The sequence below is a fragment of the Lepisma saccharinum genome, chromosome 27 (genome assembly GCF_977018435.1).
Source record: "Lepisma saccharinum chromosome 27, izLepSacc3.1, whole genome shotgun sequence".
Classification (NCBI taxonomy): domain Eukaryota; kingdom Metazoa; phylum Arthropoda; class Insecta; order Zygentoma; family Lepismatidae; genus Lepisma; species Lepisma saccharinum.
This window is the reverse complement of record NC_139255.1, coordinates 38110233-38133724: the sequence shown is the minus strand read 5'-3', so window position 1 is coordinate 38133724 and position 23492 is coordinate 38110233. Positions and strand designations below refer to the sequence as shown.

At 38.7% G+C, this 23492-nt stretch overlaps 1 protein-coding gene across 6 annotated transcripts in view; it reads right to left on the bottom strand.

Moving 5' to 3' along the window:
* The window catches only part of dysc (whirlin protein dyschronic), an 817084-nt gene that overhangs the window by 233328 nt on the left and 560264 nt on the right, over positions 1–23492 (bottom strand). For all 6 annotated transcript variants that reach the window (XM_083113360.1, XM_083113363.1, XM_083113365.1 and 3 more), the window contains 2 exons: positions 23160–23343; positions 16096–16248 (listed from right to left, as the gene is read on the bottom strand). In XM_083113360.1, coding sequence (XP_082969486.1) covers positions 16096–16248; positions 23160–23343 — 337 coding nt within the window. The remainder of the gene's footprint in view (positions 1–16095; positions 16249–23159; positions 23344–23492) is intronic.

The window sequence follows — 23492 nt, the reverse complement described above, 5'->3', positions numbered from 1 at the left end:
ACGAGTTTAACGCGTTAAACGAGATATATGGTAACTGGCTGTCCCATAAGTGCTTCCGTGCGTTTCGTGAGTTTCATTATGCTGTCCCAAAAGTCGCATTCCGTGCGTTTCGTGCAAGAATGAGATTCACCAAAAGCACGAGCCAGGAGGCTGGTTTGTTCGGTGAGAATCGTCTGCTGCTTTCAGACATCGTGCGTGCTGATGGATTCAAACTGCACTAGTTCGGAAAATATATTATAATTTTAACAGATAGCGATATGAAGCAACATGCACAAGATGAGTATGCCTTAACCGTTCTTAGAATGTGATGAAAATGAGTAAGAGTGTCCACAGTAGAGTTTATTTTTGCCTTAACGACATTCCTTCCGCTGGACGCCATGTGGAAACTTTCTCTAAACAATACGCTGCGCCTGCCTTTCGACTAGTGTGTCTCATAAGTCTGAAAAATAACTGGTTTCACCAGATTCACGAGCAAAGTTCTTTTCGTTGAAAGCGTTCGTTTCGTTAAGAATTTCGGAACGCACCCAATGTTTCTCAGTAGCAGGGGTGCCCACAGGGGGGTTTCATATCTCGCCTGCGTCAAGGAAATTTTTTGGGGGGTTAAAATTTTATACCAATTCTATATATCTTCACACAAAAATGGGGGGGATCGTATCGTTTGATTGACTTGTCATTGATTTTTAGTTTTGGTTATTATGTATAGTTTTCTACCTACCTGTGGGTGTTCGCGGCGATACACCACCTCTTATGCCTTTAGAATAGGTTTGGATGGAGGGGCGAGGGGGCTGGTATTCGCATTAATACAAGGTTAGTCGAGCATACAAACTGTGCAGAATAAGGTTGACTAACAATGGCAGTGAGCCTAAAGTATCTAAAGTAAACATATATTGCTTAAATGTGTCTGTATTATACAGTGACGCAATCACAGGGAGGTCAGGGGTCATTGCCTCCCGCCAACCTTCGACGGAAGTCAATTCTAGGGTAGCAAGGGGGGACAAACATTGACGGCCACGGGTTGGGGGCGCAGAGTAGCAATTACTCCCTTCGATTTCAAATTTTATGCAAATAAAAATACATTTTGTAAAATTTTCTTGCTTGCTTCGCTCGCATTATCTGCTTTTCTCGTTTTCGTCAAGTTCGAGCTGTACAGTTTGTGTGCTTGATTTCTATTATTAGCTAATGTGGAATTGATGGTGTTGAAAAAATATTTCAAACTGTTTGTTCCAAACAAATGCTTTAGCACAGACATCTACCGCCTTTTTGCGTAATTTATGAGGACAATAACGTCTTTGATAGTAATAATAATAATAATAATAATAAAGTCATTACTAATGTTATTATTATTGGTACGTTTATCCTGGTACTTGCCCCCCAGACAAAAGTTATGGTTAATATTCAACAAATAATAAAATAGAAGATTCAGCATGACAGTCAGTAGCTACTTAGAACATAAACATTATTCTAAGTAAATACAAATTGCTTTTTACATATCGTAAAACACTTTTAAGTTGTAATAAAATAAACTTTCAATGGAATCATATCTTCTTTTCCTTTTCTTTCTATATTGGTACCAGTTGTTACACCTGTCTCTGCACCAAGTGTTATATACAGGTGGCCAGAATTAAAGTTTCCCAACCCAAAGTCCTATGTAGCCTGTTTGAGGAGGCATCGTAGAACTATGAAATTTGGTGAATAAAAAAAATAAAAAATCAATTTTCCGCCACCAGGTTGAAATGTGGCGCTGTACTTCCATGTTGGGTTGTAATAATGACGTACGTAAACTGCTCCAATTGGTTATGGATTTGCCTTTACGTTGCAATCTTGCAATAAACGAGAGATTATTTTCTCGCAACTTACAGCCACTAACAAATGTCTTTCTAATTAATAACTCAGCTAAATCACTTAACGTGATTATATTTACAACCAATCATGGAAGTACAGCGCCACATTTGAACCTGGTGGCGGAAATTTGAACTATTTTTCTTTTTATCGCCATCCTCTTCCACATGGTCTGCATAGTGGATTCACCAAATTTCAGAGTTCTACGACGCCTCAAACAGGCTGCAGAGGGCTCCGAGTTGGGTAACTTTAATTCTGGCCACCCCGTACCTTTGTTTTTATGTATCAAGACATTCATGGGGGTTTGATTTGGGTTGAAGTTTCAGCATCTACGATGCTCTGCTCTCGAGTTATGAATTATGGCCTTTTATCGTTATGCTTGCTGCGTAGAAATTCTTGGCGAGTCCCTCATTTCACACAACTATCGTGTTATTGAGGAATTTTCACCTACGATACATGGCCATGTTATTAACCGACACGTATATAAGGGAATCCCTAATATACGCATTGCATGACAGTCAGATATCCACAGGTATAGACCCAATCTACTTATGCTACATATTAATTGATAGTAGGTATATAGTATTTTTTAACATGATACATTGATTTATTGATTGTCAGCCACCCATCGATACATTGACCGAAGGAGATGCTGGTAGATTTTATGGGATGTTACATTTAGTTGCATAATATTATAGATAAAGATGCGGCATTATGTACATATGTCTTCTTAGATCCCTTCCTCCCATATTGTGAATTGTAGGATTTGGATGGTGAGGCTTCTAACTAACTAACTCTCTAGCCATCTTAAATCCGAAGGTTCATGGCTGCAGCAACACAGGCCTTTCATCTGTCCCTATCCTGAGCAAGATCTATATACCCTTTACATCTCTTACCGATTTCATTAGGTCCATCTCAACGTTATCCCTCAATCTTCGTCTTGGCCTTCCTACAGGTCTGTTACCATCAGGTTCCCCAACAAGAATCCTGTAAACTCCTCTTCCCTCTCCCATTCGTGCTACATGGCCTGCCCACCTAAGTCTTCTTGATTTAATCATTCTAATAATATCTGAACATGAATACAAATTACGTAGTTCTAAATCATGTAACCTTCTCCACTCACCTGTCTCCTTATCCCTTTTAGGTCCAAATATTTTCCCAAGGATCTTATTTTCAAATACTCTCAATTGATGTTCCTCTTTCAATATAAGGGACCAAGTTTCGTATCCATAATATACCAGGTGGTTATAATTAAAGTGACGGTGTTCAGAGTAGTACAGCACGGGCTGTAATGAGAGTAGCAGTCTTAAACTTCGTTGATATGCTAATGAAGCAATGCGCTCGCGAATTATGCAAAAAAAAAAAAAAAGTTCCAATTCTCGCCACCAGGGTAAAAAATGGCGCTGTAAGCAGTCAAAACGTGGTATAGTTACAGGAAAAACACTATAAATCGCAGAAAACAATACTCTTTGTAATAAAATATCGCTACAATTTCACTATTCGAATTACATGAACATTACTAAAGGAAAAAGCAACAAGCGTCACCAATGACAACCAGGGAGCTCACACAATGGTTAGGCAATGTCACCGACTTTGACGTCAGAGTTACGGAAAATTCCACGTTTCGACTGCTTACAGCGCCATTTTTTACCCTGGTGGCGAGAATTGGAACTATTTTTTTTTTCATAATTCGCGAGCGCATTGCTTCATTAGCATATCTACGAAGTTTCAGACTGCTACTCTCATTACAGCCCGTGCTGTACCACTCTGAACACCGTCACTTTAATTATAACCACCTGGTACTACAGGCAAAATTACTGTTTTGTATATTTTAACTTTTAGTTTCTTAGATATTAAACGAGAAGACAAAAGTTTATGAATTGGAAAGTATGGTGAGGCTTCATCGTCCAAAGTTAGATTTTTTCTCTCTACATGAAGTCGAATCGAGTTTCTCGGTCGACTGAATTTAAACCTCTTTTACATGTAAACGTTTAGTTAAGACAAAGAAAGACATGCCCATAACTGTCTACCTCATTTGCATCAATATAACAGCAACGTTTTTCCAAATGGTAAATAGGATACAGTATTACGTAAACTAGCGCTTCAAGTGAAGAATGTTAGCTGGGAGATGTTTCGTCGAGCCTTGGGATTAGCAGGGGGATGGTTTACCATTTGGTATTTAAACCAAATACTCCCATGGTTTAACATGGTGGCAATGAGGCAGCTGAAGAAAAGGCGTGTGAAAATTTTGCTAACTGGGGGATACCATCCTCCCGCACCCCTCTCACTTCGAGCATTGATATAAACTGAATTATTAACGTATTTAACAGTACGGGGCTCGTCTCAAATATATGGGATTTTGAACAACGCTCTATTTATTTATACATGTATCGAAATCATTAGTGAATATAAAACACAAAATAATCCAGCTTTTATTATTATTGGGCTATTACATTTCAAATCAGGCAGGCAAGCCATATAAGTTACCATTAACCATAACGAATTCCTTTGAAAAAAATATATGTAATTGAGGGTTCAGACGTATATTAAAATCTGAAGTTTTTTTTCTCATGTAGCTTGTGACAATAATAAATTGACTATGGGCGAAAGTTTAAAAAAATCAATTTTTCACAATTTTTGGAATGCCAGTATCCAAAAAATCTAATTTCTTTTCAAAATTGTACGTATTAAATAATCTACCATTACTGGAGACGCGATTACATATATTTTTCAAAGATGGAATATCGTTATTCATATTTGGGTTTCTAATTCTTATAAATACTGCAATATATTAGGCGCATGCAAAAAGTAAGGTTCCCTGGGGTCGTGCACAAAAAGGAAACATTATTTCATTCAATGATCTATTGCCACAGATACAACACTTGTCCAGTTACTTGTCAACACAATTCCCGCCGGAATTCAGGCACTTGTCATAGCGTGCGACCAACTTCTGTATACCTGCGTCGTAGAAGTCCGTCGCCTGGGCGCCGAACCACTGTATAACAGCCGTCTGAACCTCTTCGTCGCTGTGAAAATGTTGACCGGACAGGAACTTTTTCAGGTGCAAGAACAGGTAGTAATCACTGGGAGCGAGATCCGGGCTGTAGGATGGATGATCGAACACCTTCCAACCGAACCTGTCCAGAAGGGCTGCAGTGCGCCTAGCCATATGCGGCTTCGCATTGTCGTGCAGCAAGATCACCCCGGTACTGAGCTTACCGCGTCACTTATTCTGAATGGCTCGTCGCAATGTCCCCAATGTTTCACAGTAACGGTTAGCGTTCACAGTCTCACCTCTGGGCAGAAACTCGATTAGCAGAATGTATTGTCTGTCCCAGAACAGCATGCACATCACTTTTCGTGCCGACACAGTCTGTTTGAACTTCGTCCTGCATGGAGATCCGCTGTGACGCCAATGCATGGACTGCTGCTTGCTTTCTGGGTGCTTTATGCAACCCACGTTTCATTCCCTGTGATGATCTGGTTGAGAAAATCGTCATCATCAAGGTAACGCTGCAGAAATGTCAGCGCCGTGCCCATGCGTTTTCCTTTGTGTTCGGGCGTCAGTTGTTTCGGCACCCACAGGGCACACAATTTCCGGAACAAGAGGCGTTTGGTAACAGTGTCGTGCAACAACGACCGAGAAATCTGCGGGAAATGGCTGCTGAGTTCCGTGATCGTGACGCGACGATCCTCCAATATGCGCTGCTGCACCTGCTCAACAAGCTCGTCCATAACGGCCGATGACCGCCCCCTGCGCTCGTCGTCATGCACATTTTGCCGGCCTTGAATAAATGTCCTGCACCAACGACTCACCATCAGCTTGCTCATGACGTCTGTCCCATACATCTGGTACAGCTGACGATAAATTTTGATCGGCTGTATGTTTTGTGCGTTGAAGAACTTTATCACCGAACGAACCTCGCACGCGGCGGGAGATGGAATAAGAGCCGCCATGTTTCATCGCTGCCGCGACGCTACTGAGGACTTTCGAGAGGCGTCTTCTAGGACATTCACTAGCCAGGGCAGGGCATGTGCCTCTCACGCATGCGCAAAACCAGTTTCAATACGCATGGCCTGCCACCTGTAGGCTAGTGGGAAATTTACTTTCTGGGTGCGCCTAATATTATAATGTAAGTTTCCACAGATTATAGTGTTATTCAGATGTACATTCCATATTTCTTGGGATTAAATAGAGATCTTTATTTGTATTCACAATATATGACAAATATAATTGACTACCTGGTCACCCGGCGTTGCCCGGGTGTTTATTTATCCCAATCTTCTATTAGACAGGAAAATAATGAATTCTAACTATAGCGTAAAATGAACTTGGAGTTGAACGGCATTGGTAGTGTCACTATTCATCTTAGCGACCCCGAAAACTATGGATTCGCATATTTTCACATGTCTCCATCATCCCTAGGGGTTCCAGGGGTGTCTTACCCCCCACAGATTGTAAGTGATAAGTGTACCAAGTTTTGTTGAAATCGCTCCAGGCGTTCGAGAGTTATGCCGGAACAAACATATATACATACATACATCAATTTATATATATATAGATTTCTATGTAACAATAAAAAGAGAAAAATAAGAACCATGGCAATCATGAATTTGTATTATGTAGTTGCTTACATACACACTGATATTTGAAATGTAAAGCAATTATGTATGTTTTACATGCATTGTAACTCTATTCCTCGCTTGCAAAATCTGAATCAGATTGTGTGCCAGTAGTTTGTAGTTTGTTTCTCTCCTGGGAAGTATTACGTCACACGTCATGTGACCGAGGGAAGGGAAGCCTCTCGCAGGGCTCTGGCAGTCGTTGGGTTCACCTCGTTCTATTCTATTTTGGTGGAATCGTGTTTTCTGAAGTGATCGTCTCTGTACTGTTAGTATTAGTATAGTATTAATAATAATAATAATAATTTTTCTTTTGAGCACTATTTGTTTATTTTGTGTTTAATCCTATCATTCCGCAGATTGTTATTTCCAATTTAACCGATATCTACCAATCATATCCCTCAGCGTTCGTTTACGTTAAGAATTTCCCCTTTGCAAATTGACACATATTTTCAATTAAAAAATAAGACAACGCATTGAACCAACCTCAAAACAAGAAACGAACCACAATGTGATTCTGGTACACGTGTTTTTTGGCCTGTATAAAGTTTGGTTGTATTTATAATTAGAATTATTGATGTTAATCAGATTTATATATATGATATGTCATACAATTAATGAATTGATTTTTGTTTGGATATTTCCTGTTGCTAATATTTAAAAGTTTTGTTTGTTGAGTTTCATCAATAAACTATTGAAAATAACAAGTTATTTATTTTTCGTACGTCCCACAAAAGGCCTCCAACTCTGTTAAAATCATGGAGGTATGATATATATTTCTTCAGATCCAAGAAATGTAATATAAGCCTAGTTCAGCGCTCTCGTGTAAAATAAATACTTCTCCTATATGAAGAAATTAGAATGTAGAAATGCTCATTAATGTCGTCGTCGCAGAGCAAGCTGTCCTTTTTCCCATAATTGATGCATGCGCAGCATGCACCGCATGCGTTCAGGAGTGTAAAGTAAACCTCGAGTTTTCGTTTGTAGTTTGAGCCTACTTCCATGCTCCTTCCAGCCCGCGTGCACTTGCAGCAGCCGATGCGATGTTCTTCTGTCTGTTAAGTCATTGATTGAACTAGATGCGGCCATCTTACTCAGACCATAAGCTCCGCCCACTGGCTTCAAAACGAAAGCAAGGAGTGATACGAGGCTGCAGGCACCTGATTAAAACATTATATAATATTAAGGTAGTTAAATTGTCAACCCTTAGCATATATAATTGTAGAAGACTCTTTCTAGTAGCCAAATCTAAGATTATGTGATAACACTGACGGTGGTGACAGAATATGATAATGGACAAAAATGGTTTAAAAGCTGTTAGGTCCAAAGGAAAAAAACAAAACAAAAAAAACAACATATAGAATAGAAAATTTCGCTTCTCGAGCGCTGGTAGCGTGATAACACGGTCCGGAGGAGAAAAATGTTGCTAAGAAACGTTGCCCAAATTGATTTTTCCTATTCTTTGTGCAAGTTTATCTCTGTTGAATGGTGACACCCTGTATATTTGGTATATATATATATATATATATATATATATATATATATATATATATATATATATATATTATCTAAAGGAATATGTATATATCCTTCATACACAGATAGATTAATCGGAACTGGACCTACAGTTTAAAGTGGGATCCCTTCATTTCAAAGTGACGACGTTATCACTACGTCACCGTGGAGGCTTTCCTATATTTGAAACAGTATCTCATAGCATATTCCCTATCTACATTTACAGTCGATTAACGTTTTACATAATACGAACTAATTTTACATCTGCTTCAAGAACTCAAAAGAACCCTTCCAAGCACCGTTTTCTGCTGCACACGTATTCCTTGTCACGTGGTTTCTGCCAGCTTCAGCAAAAGAATCAAGACACCACTGTCCAATTCTAGGACCAGCCCCTGATCCCCTACGTCACCCTTTTCTAACCGGGATCCTGATTTACGAGGCTGGGCGAAATGAATCCTGGGTAAGAGTGCTTACTGGCCGAGTGATTCATATTCATGGAGGCTGAGAGGTCCCCAGGCGGAAAATCAATCCTCCAACACCCGGCCCTTATTCGCACCACTAGATGGTTCCTGCTTCTGAATATTCTTTGGCTACAGACGGTTCTTGGCGGTTATTATTGTAACGAAAATTATCATAAGTATTGCTTGTTTCAGTTTTAAATCCACTTCTATGAACATATAGGCTAAATGGGACTGGACCTACAGTTTCAAGTGGGATCCGAACCATTATGGGCGTCCATCGGATATCGAACCGAGACGCCTCGGTTACAAGACAACGACGTTACCACTACGCTATCGGGAATGCCCTGTCATAAGTAGCGCTCGGAAGTTGAGGAAATATCCTTTTTTTCCTAGTGTCCGAACACGAGGCCCAACATAATATATGTTCATTTTGGGTCATTGTAGGCCAGAAAAAGGTGGGTTTTATTTGTCCTTTTTCGGCGTTTTTTGGGTTAATGGTCCTTTTTTAGCCTTCTTTTAGGTCTTAACGGCTTTTTTTTAAACTTCACCTTCTTTCGACTACGTTTTTACTGCCCATTCTCAATTCGAATCATCATCAGTTCATCACCTCTTAAACATCCTTTCTGTAGTAAAGAAATTATATATATATATATATATATATATATATATATATATATATATATTTACCCAACTGAGGTAAGGTTTCCGAAGTCCTATTTCTGTAACCCTAGTGTGGTTAGGCCAAATATGATTCTTCAAATATGATTTTTCAAATAATGTTAATCTAAAAAATATATATTGTCTGAAAGAAGATGCATTTCATTCATATTGTTTTTTCGCACTGTGTGTTCCATACCACCAGAATTTTGTATTTTTTATGCATTAAATATGTAATTAAAACTAAAGTATTAATTATTTTGGATCACATTTATACGTCATTTTTTCCGTTTTAAGGTCCATTTATATTTTTAGGTCTTTTTAAAGGTCTTCTTTTTTGGCAATTGATAGGTCTTCAACTTCCGAGCCTTAGTCATAAGTATTCTTGTGGTGACCTGAATGACACCCGGAATCAGATTTACTTGGCGATATTTTTTCATCCTATTCTCGTTACGTTTTCACCTACCTCCTTCCAGCTACTTCTTTCATTGATGTATAAGTACTCATCAATATTTTACCTAATACATTCATATGTATTCATCCATATATTCAACTGTTCTTAAGGAAATTCTGTAGGAGACAATGCAAGACAAGTGAATGTCGGCGCGCTTGATCTGAGCCAAGGGCATCCGCAGGATTTTCTCTCATGCGGTGCAATGTAAGATTTCACATCTTGCCCTACATAGAAACTTATATTTTACTTGTAATTGTTATTAATATAATTATAAATCATAAAATTGAATTGACGATACCTACTTCAGCGTAATGTGTAGAATTCAAGATTATCACCGCGTCGAGAAATTTTAAAAAATTCTCTTTCCGAAAATTTCCTGATCATGTCGGTGAACAGCGAATTTTTTCAGTCCAAAACGTCGTGATTATAAATGAATTCACTTCCCAATCCCGTCCGGACCAAAAAAAAATCGGGTTGCACACTCACCCGTAGTTACTGAAGTCAAGATGATTCTAATGTCTGGTTAAAACGTTCTCTTGGGCTATTAATTGATGTATATCACAGAAAACAATATTATTTGTAATGAAATATCGCTACAATTTCAGCATTCGAATTGCATGAACTTTTCCAAGATATCTCAGGTGAGCAAGTGCCCCTCTGGAACCCCCTTGATCAGAGCATTGCAAGAGATATATACCCTAGCGTAGAATTCTGAGACGAAGGGAACCAAGTCTCAGCATTGCAGCCTTCACATAGTGGGCTCAAACAAGAACGAAGATTGGGTGGCACATGAAAAAATCCCATTTAAAGGGGAGTAAAGTATACCAGTCCTCATGTATGCAGACGACATAATCATCTTGTCGGACAATGGAGGGTATACAAAGGGGCATAGATAACACATATGAGGGATGCAATAAATATGAAAGTAAGCATTAAGAAAACAAAGATTATAGTAAAAAATGGACAGGTATTTATCAGATAGGAAACATGGACATAAGGGGATGATGGGGCAACACTTTCTATTACAGGAAGTTGGGCGCACAGCATAAGAACAAGAAAGATGAAAACAAAATTTGCAACAGAGCAAACAGAGCAAGTCGCAAGGACCTCAAATGCCTTTTCCCTGTTATTCAAAACTTCTATACCTCAAAGGACATAAAACTATGGAGAACTGTGGGGGTTCAAGGGTCGCCGGCATACAGACAGAGTTTGATAAGAGGGTAATGGTAAACGGCCAGTAGTGGGATTCTCAAAGAATTGGGCCTAAACAGAGATACCACACAAGCATGGATGAGGGTTGTATGGTATTGGGTACAACTACCACAGGGGGGCCAAACTATAGTATATAGTGAGAGGCCAATTCTTGGAAACACAGACAGAGGAAATGATAACAGATGTCTAGAGGAAGTACAGTGAAACGTACAGAGGCAGGACTTTATCCAACAGCTCAACGGGAAACCAGACGAATTTCAGCGGGTCGTATTTACGTATTTCAAATCAAGGTAAACTGAGGTTCAGAAACGAGATAAGAAAATACACTTGGTTATTTTCTCTTGATGGCTATTGTCTGTTTTATCGACTGATTGATTGATTTGGTTTATTTTACTTCGCTTTCCTGCCACTTTTGGCTAATCGTGACGATGAAGAGTGATGATATGAAATTAATGAAGGGACAATCATAAATAACCCTCCAGCCCAGAGCGGGATTCGAACCCGGGACCCCTGGGTTCGTAACGCGTTGGAGGTCGGCGATTTTTTTTATCGATATAAGCTTTCATTTCTGCCGCAGGACAGTGTTTTAGTTGCCAGTAACTTAAAACATAGAATTTGTGCTTATCTTTAGATCTTTATCACTACTGTAATAGATTCCTGTTCACGACGACGCTTCCAACCGATTTCTAGCCAAACAACCGATAGATTCCGATGTGTTTTTCAGTAATTTCGATGTGAATACATATGTATAAAAAAATGAAGCCAATCAAAAAATACAACTATCTCACTTTCTTCGAATTTCAAAATAATAGCTCTTAACAACACATAAGTTTCAACAGATTATGGTATATAGATTTATTACCACGAGTGAAAAACAAACTCATGAATCAATGGAACGAATGCTGCAAGGAACAATTTATGATTGTGGACAATACATATAGATGGATAGAAGATTTTACAACTAAAGACCCATGGTTTTATTTGTACAGACTTCCACTGCAGGTCATCCTATTCAATAGATTAAGGACGGGACACGTGCGTACACCAACACACTTAGCAAAAATACATATTACAACTCATCAAAATTGCAAATATGGTAATGAAAATCCTGATGCAAAATATTTATTCTTAGAATGTCCAATTTTCTGACGTCAACGAATCACACTATATAAAGGAATATAACGTTTGAAAATTCAATTTCCCATATCACTCTCATCCCTTCTATCAGAATTATCTTCTGTTAGGATATGCACGAAAATGTAGGCTTGAAATATAAAATGATTTTTTAATGTCAGCGCAGGGAAAGAAAGTTATTTATTTATGTAAACGATTTATGTTTGTGGTACTGGTGAACTTGAGTGAAAATCTACCAACTTCAGAAGGGAAACAATAACAGAAACGCTTGCCAAAGTCAACAGGATATTGCTGACAGAGTCATATAAAAGAAGAAGAAGTTAACCTAAAAGAATATGTCAGTTCACTTTGAATAAGTCACAATGTGTAAGCAGATTATTTTCACACATAAAATGTTATGTCATAACATAACTAAAGACAGGGGTTTGACGCTGAGAGCATGAGTATAAATACCCCGTTAATTTAAAGGGTTTTCATTCTAATTTTACTTACCCTGCCTGTAGGCATAGGTCGGATTTCTCGACTGCCTCCCTAAAGCTCACTGTCAGGATTCTAGACAAAGGTGTTGGGATTCTCGACACTATTTAAGTTCCTAACTTCAGACATTAAGTATTATTCTGCATCAAAATTCAGCCCACTTTAAGTACCCAATCTCCAGTCCTCATGATTCTGTAATCTGGCTGTATTCAACCATTTTGAAATAATAAATTGAAGTAAATTGGACTTAAAACACTAAATTAGTCAATCAATCAATAAATTGCAGTAAAATTTATCCTTTGGCTACTTTCCTTGAAAACCTACCCTGAAGAGAGATTTCACTGTAGTCTTCATGTTCCCGGCTACAGGAGTAGAGGAAGTAAAATCTGCAGGGAACGTGCCAAAATTATTTCTCGAATGAAAGTACTGCTGAATCATCTGTCATATTTCACCAATAGTTTGTTCAAAACTTGTAGCTTCTACGTTTTGTCGAACGATTTGTATTTAATGGAATTTCATCTCTACTCAACACAGGCAACATGCTCATGCTACATGTAATGCAGGCAACATGTATGTAATATACGTTTCCACAAGGGGGGCGAAGGCGAGCCCATGCCCACCGTGAAATTGTTTTCTGTCCACCCCTCTGCTTACAGAAATTACAAGAAACAGAGAGCAGTCAGAGGGATAGAGCGCGAGAGGGGAATAGACAACGGGAAAGAAAGAGACAAATTAGAGAAAGAGGGAATAAAAACAGAACAAAGAGCAGGAAAAGAGAAAGCCAGTGAAAGAACGAGAGAAAGAGAAAATGAAGGAAAAGGAAATATTAGGAGACAAAGATGGAGAATTGTATTTTTGCTTTTTTACCGTAGTTTCTCTGCCAGTTTAGACATCGCAACGATGAGGATGCATAATGACCGGATGAAATTGATGAAGGAACACTTTCAACGAACACCTGGTCTCGTTGACGTAGTCAGGTAAGGATTCGTCCGTCCCGAGTATTCTTGTGCGGGTGTCCCTCTATCAATTTATCTAATCATCATTCATCAAATCAATATTTCAGCAAAATTTGTAAATATCGCATCAAAGTTTGAATAAAACCCGAATAATTTTTCATATTGAAAGTGTTTAGTTCCTAAAAAGTTCATGTAACGATTCTAGGACAAGAGGTCCATCTCTAATGTTCTGAATCGAATTGAAATCATATATTTCAATTGTACATATTTCTAGTTTTAAAATATGCAATAAGTGCAAACAAACTATGAGCCACATGTGAGAAATTAAGAAACAAAAGTAACCTTGCAATTGTTACAACCTGCCCACCAAGGGGGTTGGTTGTAACATTGAGTGGGGTAGGTTGTAACATTCTCCTTCATTGATGACAATAAACAAAATATGTAAACTTCTAACTATGTCTATGATTGTACATAAAAGTACAGTTAAACAATAGAAAAGTAACCCATTAGAGAAATATATGAAAATACAATACCTAACATTAAAATTGGAATAAAAATTCACAGTAACTTTTAAATTAGATCACGGGTCCATCACACCTCCACACAACAATTAAGGTCACGATAGACATTAGGATTTCTGTTGAATACTAGCGAGTTACTTGCCTCAAAATAAGCTAAATGACTCAATTATAATGTTAAAACCAGGTGCACACATTTTGTTACAAAATGCCCCATATTGCAGTGGCCATTTTTATCCTCATGTTGCTAACATGCATCGTCGTTGGGAATGAGTACCAATACTTTCGTCGGTACTAGTTAGAAATTGCACTCAATGTTGTCACATTGACAAGCAGCACTATTTATAAGGAAAATTTTTACTTCCTCCTTAAAAAACAACAACAACAGGAAAGTGCTCTGTCACCTCTCTCGCGCCGAATGGGTAACTGAGGCACTGACAAGTGCTGCCACCACTACTGAAATTTCAAAACCATCTACCAAATACGAGGGCCACTATTTATATTTTGAGCCTTGGCAACACTGATAGAAGTTAGACGCGATTTGACGTTTGCACGGAATCGTCTGGTATTATTGACCATAACGTACTTCAAATGTTTTGTCAATAGCTTCATTTGTGTTGTTTATGTTGCCTTGGAGATTGCGCGACAACAATAAAATGGAATTAACTCGTGAACATTTTCGTGCGATGATTTTTTACGATTTTCGACGTGGATTATCAAGACAAGAGTGCATCGATCAACTTACTTCCACATTTGGCGATGAAGCTCCATCCTTTGCCACTGTGAAACGCTGGTATAACGAATTTAATCGTGACCGCCATTCGCTCAGCGACGAGATTCTCGAAGGTCGTCCAAAATCAGTTGTTGTTCAAGAAAACGTTGATGCTGTGCAAAACCTAATACTGCAAGATCGTCATGTGACATACTGTGAGATTGAGGCAACCGTAGGCATTAGTTCCACCAGCATATATAAAATATTACATGTTCATTTAGCTGTGAGAAAGGTATGTTCTCGTTGGATCCCACACAATTTCACAAAAACTAAAAAAGACGCTCGCGTCAATTGGTGCAAACAAATGCTCAATAAATACAATCGTGGTGCTTCAAAAGACGTATATAAGATTGTAACAGGTGACGAATCATGGATATATGCATATGAGCCGGAACGTAAACAGCAGTCGACTGTATGGGTGTTTCAAGATGAACCCAATCCAACAAAAGTTGTTCGCGCTCGAAGCACATCGAAACAAAGCACTGGTCATGTGGCAACTGTGCCTTTAGAAGAACGTAGAACGGTCAACTCTGAATAGTACACAACAATTTGTTTGCCAGAGGTCTTCGGTCAAATACCCTTTCCCTTTCCCGACCATAATTTTGCACCTTTCCTTTCCCTAGTCATCACAGATGGGCCAGAGTTTAAAAATAGCAATCGTCAAGAGAGAGGACCTGTCAGTACGGCACGTTTTTATCAGACTCGTCAAAGTATTAACAACAACAAAAGCGGCATAGTGATACAGCGGGTAGTCACAAAATCTTGATGTTTAGTGCAGCAGGAAACAATAAAAATACGTAGCACAAGCAAGAAATTGGGCAGAAATATTGTACTTGACACTCTAATGTCAAGGCTCCTAAAATCAAAGTTATGCTGTGACCGCCGTCTTGGAAAATGGTGTCCAAATTCAGGCCTGCGGCTTATATTTCAGTAACCGTTGCAGATACTGGGAAGATGGAATGTTCTACGTTATGTCATGGAGGTATTTTAATATTTACACGTTCCTACACGTTTTCACGCTATGTAGCATCTGACATACGGGACAGATGTTTCACACGGCTCCACAAATCAGCACCTCTTTATTTGTTAATGCAAATAGTTACTAGTATTTATACTCAAGTCAAGATTGCTTTCTCAATATTTTATTCATAGGAAGCGCTTGTATCAATAAAATATAGATGTCAGCACTGCTCTTTATCTGTGAAGACACAAAATGAACAAATGAAGTAAAATTTTCTCCACTATTTTCAAGAAGGAGATATCCATTTTAAAACACTTGCTTGCGGACAATACATGGTAGAAATCTTACGACATTACCACTTCGCATGCTCGAGAAACATCATTCAATCTCAAATGATGTAAACCATAATTCATTTTATTTCAACGTGACTGCGCTACCGCCTCTAGTCGAGGGATCTGATTATTGAATTTTATACACACACACACACACACAGGATCACTCCTTCTTGCTACTCACCCTGGAGGTTTCCCTGTAGTTCTCCCGCTGGTTGAGCATGTCCCTCAGCTCCCTGCATCTCTGTCCCTCCACCTCCCGGCGGTACACGAGCTCATCAAACCTGGCGCGGTCCTCTGGCACCACAACCTCCCTGAGCTCTGTGAGCAGCGTGTACTGAAACAAAAAGTACACCTTTCTGAAACATGGGAACAAAAATCCACATAAATATTGAATACCTTTCTGAAACATGTGAAGAAAAACCCACGCAAAAACTGAATATCTTTCTGAAACATTAAAACAAAAACCCACACAAAAATTGAGTACTTTTCTGAAACATTGGAACAAAACTTAAATACGCGTACCTTTTTGAAAAATGGGTAGAAAAATCCACACAAAAATTGAATACCTTTCTGAAATATAGGAAGAAAAATCCACACAAAAATTGAATATCTTTCTAAAACATGGGAAGGAAAATCCACACTAAAATTGAATACCTCTCTGAAACATGGGAAGAAAAATCCACACGAAAATTGAATACCTTTCTGAAACATGGGAAGAAAATCAGAACAAAAATTTAATACCTTTCTGAAACGTGAGAAGAAAAATTCACACAAAGATGTAATACCTTTCTGAAGAATGGGAACAAGAACCCGCACAAAAAATTGAATACCTTTCGGAAACATGAACAACAGGAATAAAGTTCATTTAGTTAGTATTCGAACAGAATAAGGGCCTCCCCGATGGCGTAGTGTTAACGTCTCCGCCTTGTAATAAAGGGGTCCCGGGTTCGATACCCGGTGGAGGAACATGGCGCATTGGTTCGGATTTCACTTTAACCTGTAGGCCGTCCTTTCTGTGCATAAAGTGGACTTAAAGCAACAAACCAATCGAAAAGAATAACCAAAGTAAAAACAATGAGTGTAAAATACAGGAAGCAGGTCATATTTTTAAATTCTACTATTTAAAAACAAAAAAAATGGATCTGCAGTTTTAAAAATTCAAAAAATATAACTTTTCGTGATGTCAAAAAAAAAAGTATTACTAAATTTTTTATTTCACTTCTAAATCTTTTTCTTGGGCAAAGTATATTAAAGTTAATAACAAAATATAATAACTATGCATTTCAGTATATTAACTGTTTGAAATGTAAAAACATAATGAAAAACGGTTGTGCTGCATTTTCACTTATTTGGTAGATCCAGTTGAAATCTCACCCCCATGATATAATAGTAATGATGATGATATAATAATAATAATAATTATTATAAATATGGCGACAACGTGTCCTCCCGTTTCGCTTTATTGCCTTTTCATCTCCCCCAAGAGAATTTGAAATGATTTAAGTAACACTAACTTTCTAAGGCGAAACGGGATATTCCATTTCGCCTTATCCCGTTTCGTCTTACGCACAAAAAAATTTGTATGGATTTTTGTTCTCGTGCCTGGTCGTCGCCGATTGCGGCCCGTTTCGCCTTATCCCGTTTCGCCCAATTGCGTTTTCACCTACCCCAATACAATTTCGCGTGATTTTTGTAAAACTAACTTTCTAAGGCGAAACGGGACATCCCATTTCTCCTTACCCTGTTTCGACTTACACACAAAAAATTTCCCACCAGGGAATATTATCGACTTGAAGTGTAATTCATAATGAGAGCGCAGAGCTTGTGATGTTGCCTACCTTGGCTCATTGTCCTGTCGGTTAGGTTAGGTTAGGTTAATCCTACATTAATAATAATGACCCTTCATGTCGATAATATTCCCTGGTGGGAAATTTTTTGTGTGTAGCCTAAGTCGAAACAGGATAAGGCGAAATGGGATGTCCCGTTTCGCCTTAGAAAGTTAGTTTTACATAAATCACGCGAAATTGTATTGGGGTAGGTGAAAACGAAATAGGACGAAACGGGATGGGGCGAAACGGGATGGGGTGAAACGGGATAAGGCGAAACGGGCCGCAATCGGCGACGACCAGGCACGAGAACAAAAATCTATACAAAATATTGAATATGTTGCTGAAGCATGGTAACAAAAGTTCAATATCCATAAACGATTGTTCTATGTAGTTCAGCAGTGTTATGTTGCATTCATGTTGAAATATAATGTCCTTGTAACCAATATAGTACCAGTTTTTAATATTCTTACTAATTCGAAGACTAGATCTGCCTTGGTCTAAATATAACTATGCAATTTTCTATTTGATGAAATGTCAGATCAAAATGTGAAATGGTTTGAATTAAAATGAGAATGGAGTTCAAAACAATGGTTAAAAAATCCAAGATATTGCAACGTTCGCATATGGAGGAACAAAAATGTGCTTCAAACACATTTGGATATTGTATTATTTGTTCTTTGAGAACGCAATGAGAAAATGCCTTTCCAATTACATATCCTGAGAAAAGACTTCACTTAATATCTAGAGATGGGCATAAAATGAACTTCTATTTTTACACCATTACTTTTAGAAGCCAAGAAATAGAAAGCCTATGAGGTAATGCATTTTAAAAACAGAAGCAAAGAGCTTCAAAACAAGATTAATATTGTATTTATAGGGTTACCAAATACTAAGAAAAGTTTTTTCGCAAAATTGAAGAAAACTGTTTTTTTTGACAAATTTTGAAAACTTGAAAATTGAGAATTGTGTTTAAAACTTATCTGCCTCCTCTATACTAAAATTTCACAACGATCGGACAAACCGTGTTTGATTTACAGAATTTCAAAGAAAGCGATCGTTTGCAAAATTTTAAAAAAAACGGCTCTTTTTTGTTCTCACGACGATAAAAAATATAAGGCCTACTCGTAAACAGAAATTGGTTGGCATAGATTAACGCAAAATTGAATAGCCTAAGCTAAATTTTGATGTAACTCCTTTTTATGTACAGGTGGTGGACAAAATTATATGAACACTCTTTATTCGTAGGAAGTTGATCCACTCTTGGCTGAAATTACAGCATGTATCTAACAAGAGGTGTACAAATGCAGGTTATGCACCATATTGAAGAGAATACGCATCCATTTCTTGTGCAAAACTGTCTCTAAATCAGATGTGGCTGGAGGTGGAAATCTAGTACGCACTTTGGCCTCAACAATACTTCATAAATGTTCAATTATGTTAAGATCAGGCAACTGCGGAGCCCAGATGAGATGTTATATAGATCATAGGATGGAGATGTTCGCCCAAAATGCTGCGATATTCCTCCACTGTGATCTCCCAATAGAGGACTGACTGCAAGTGATGCAAGACCACACCAGAATGTCGCTTTCTACACCATCACTGAATTCCCTCAAGAAGGAAGGAGGCATCATCATGAAAGGCTTCTGCCGGCGTTCTGGACACCCAAACACGCCCGGTGGTTTAGAATAATATGAATGCAGATTCGTCAGACCGACCTGTCCCTACTGCTGTTTTGCCCAGCCTCTGTGCCCTCGGTAACATTTTCGACGCTAGAACAGCATTACGCGGTGACACCAATGCTTTTGGAATACTCGTCGATACTCTGGCATTAATGTTCCCAGCATCCAGTTCCCGTTGGATAGTCTTGGTTGTTCACGGCCCTGGACACGAGAGTTCATCTCGAAGGTTATCTGAGACATCGTTGTCTTGTGCTTTTGGTCCACTACCCACTTCAACACCCCACCCCTTCTGTCGGTGAGCTTCAAATTGCTGTTCTGTTACGAAAATTATGCCTTCACACCGTGCTCTTTGCAGCCCGAACAAGGCTGGCTGTTTTCATTACTGAAGCTCCAGCTGTGCGCACTCCAATGATCATGCCATTTTAAAAATCTGAGAGGTCGAACATGATGACGTTGGACTGGTAGCATACACATACAACCCATACGACTGCTGCTGATAAACTAATACCTCTACCTTCATGGTTGCTAGGTGGCATGGTTGTACTGCACTGTTTTCATATGGGTGTTCATATTAATTTGTCCATCACCTGTAGGTCTACTGGTTAATTTTTAATTGGAGTCTAAACTTGAGTATCTATAATTTCTAATCCGATTGTAAGATACACTTCGAATTAGATACCAGAAAGCTTTTGAATAGATTGTGTCGGGTGTTATATATAGAACGAGAAAACAAAACTGCACACTTACACCCAAATGGTAGAACATTCTAAGATGTATAGTAGCAACCACATTTATCACAATCACATTCATAATTCATGAAACAATATTTAAAATATGCAATGTATTTCCTCGCAAAGCTTAATGTTGATTCTGTATTGCTGACAAGAATGTTAGAATAAGAGATGAGCGATCTACTGCCAAGATTTACAACAAACAAAGCATAAAACGGAGAGAGTACAGATGAACGGAAAACTTTTGGTGTTGACACAAAAACGGAAAATGCAATAATAGCATAAATATATGTTAGAAAATGTTTGAAATATGTATATTACCGTATATCTCTGAATGCAAGACGACCCCCCATTTTTCAACAAGGGATTACAGAAAAACTATTATTCAAAACTTACAAATGGTTACCTTATTACAAGTAACTAAAGTAGACAATAACAGTACCGGTACACAAAAAATAAAATCAGATACAGACATTCCTTAGTCAGATACAGATCCCACTTAGCCCTCCTCACTGGAATGGTCCACAGAATCTGCAGTGTCACTGTCATTGTGATCTTGCTTTTCTTCCCATAGTAGACACTCCCATCTAATGCATTTTGTTACACAGCACTTCTTAAAGCCGTTCACAATTGATGCACTGGATATGCGTGTCCAAGCAGTCTGAATCCATTCCGCAATTAGAGATATTGAAGGCTTCTTCAACTTCCCGGTAGGGGTCAGGGCGTAAAGAAAAGAAAAACTCCACATCATATACCGCGAAAGCAAGACGACCCCATACTTCTGGTCACGAAATTGTGGCAAAAAACTTCGTTTTGGATTCAGAAATATATGGTATTTGTAAAAATAACTAAAATATGTGATGAAAGCTAATACAGGGTGTCTATAAATGATTGAAGCGGTTTCATGTAGTTACTGTACATGTATTTTTAAACGTATCACCAAGTATCTTTGCAGTTTTGTAGAGAAACTCAACAAGTTTTGTGACACATTACAAGTTATGGGGGTTTTCTGTTCCCCGTGGCGCTGTTGAGCATATTCGTGACTTTCAGAAACTCAATGTTTGTGAAATCACAAAAAATTATAGTATATGGCCCCTTCTTCTTCAGCGAATAACCATTGCAGAATACGGGAATCTTGACTTGTTAGTAATTTGGCTCATGTCACAGTTGGAGACAGACAGTGAGAACGTTATCCACCAGTTGGATGGTGCTCCGCCCCAGTTCCACCACGATGTCTGTGAATTCTTGTAACAGATTGTTTACAGAACGTTCCGGGAAGAAAGAAGCAATAGGAATCGAAACACCCCTTTTTGAGATAATAGACTGAGTCCGGTACACAAAGGGAAGTAAGCGCTCGTGGATTTGCGCGCGGAGTAGTTGAAGCAGTTGACGCGGAGATTTTGACGGGAAGGTGGTCGCGTAAGTTAGTGCTCTGTATGTTGAGTTTTGCATACCTCCGGGGACTTTTTCTTCTGGCGAAGAGGTAAAGTAAGAGTCTTCAGTCGGAAGACCACGCTAGTCCGCCGTTGTTTGCAGAGACACTAGAAACGTTAAATCTGCACTAAGGCTCTCCGGAAAAGAGATCGTGCGGGAGTGAACTCTGTCTGCAGCAGTTTAGCAGATTTTCAGTCAGTGAAACCAAGGTTGCAGAGAAGGATTTTCTCCAGCGACAAGACACCAAGATTCGTCGGAAAAAGAAGACGGAACAACGAGGATTTTAGTGAAGTAGTCCCCCAGTGTCGAGAGCTCTCTTGTTTTAATCCCCACAAGTTGATCTTCTGATGAAAAAATCCCTCTAAAGTTTGAAAAGCGCTAATTCTTTCTAAAGGCCGGCCATGTAATTGTGAGTAAAAAGGTTAAATTTGTTCTTTTTATAAATATATGTGAGAGTGATTTTTTCTTATTTCTTTTACCAAGATAATCGAAAGTACTGGTGTCAACTCTTGCATTGGGTTTACTCATGTAAACCAAGAACCACCAGCGAATCAGTGTGAACCTTTAATTTTTTTGTGAAGTTATTTCTTAGCTTTCTTCTGTAATAAAAGAAAGTAAAGGTAATTGGTTATTCTTTCCTTCAAACATTAAAATCTATAATAATATTTGAAATCAGTTTATCTCAACCGAACTGTAGTTAAAAAGCAAAGCTAAGTCTAATACTAATAATAATAACGATAAAATCACGTTTTATCATTATATTCTTAACGACCAGTGTCAAACCGATGGATCGGTCGTTGTGGAAATGATGATCAACAGTTGCTGTCATTGCCTCAGGCTCCCTTGGCGTAACTCCGTGCGACGTTTTTGTGTGAGGGTTTATGTGAAGGATTTAGTGTTTGTGCCTCCATCACTGAGTGATCTAGCATAACTGCTTTTGATCGAATTGATAGGACATGCTGCATCGCGTTTGGGAAGAACTTGATTATACAGTTTATGTTTGCACAATCACGAACATACAGGAACATATAGAACACTTGTAATGTGTAACACAACTTGTTGAGTTTCGCTACAAAACTGTAAAGTTACTTCACGATGTCACACGTACAGTAACATCGTGAAACCGCTTCAATCATTTGTAGACACCCTGTATATGCATAATATGGAAAATAAAATGTAATTTTTCGAGCTTACATACCACAATTCGCAAAGATAATACAAAATAACATTAATGTCAGGGTCGTTACAGGTCCAGAAACTCATAAATTCTAATGGGTTCCGTAGCAGGACCGGAACATTTTTTTCTCACAAGAAAAATTCGGTCCAAGTTTCATATTGTTTAATTTCAATACCGAGTTTGGACCGTATTTAAATTGATCCGGAAAAAAAGGTTCCGGGACCGAATTGAAATATTTTAATACTAAAAAGGTTCTTTACGGTCCAGAACCCACTTAGACCTTCTGATTTTCTCTCCCAGACCGGAATTGAATTTATTTACAATTCCTGGAACTTTAACAATCAGCATCATGTAAATCATTAAGGCCCTCCCCTCGCATGCATAAAGAAACTTACCTTCTCCGGGTTGTTGAGGAGTTCTAGAAGAACAGCAACGAAGGCCTCAATAGTCATCTGTTTGGCGGAGTACTCCTCCTGGTAGTAGAGGAGGGTGTTGAACTCGCTCTTCTTCAGAACCACCCTCGCCTTCTCCTCCACCATCTGCATCGCCGGAGACCGGGGCTTCCTCGACGTGTACCGCCTGCAAGGGGTAAACGCCCTCCTTAGTACCAAAGATTGTACAGGGTGATTCAAAAGTATCAAAACCTAAACTAGCAACTCTCCTTACTTCTTGCTTTCTCTTTCAACTCCTGGAACTTCCATATTGCCGACATTCGTGACGGAGCGCTA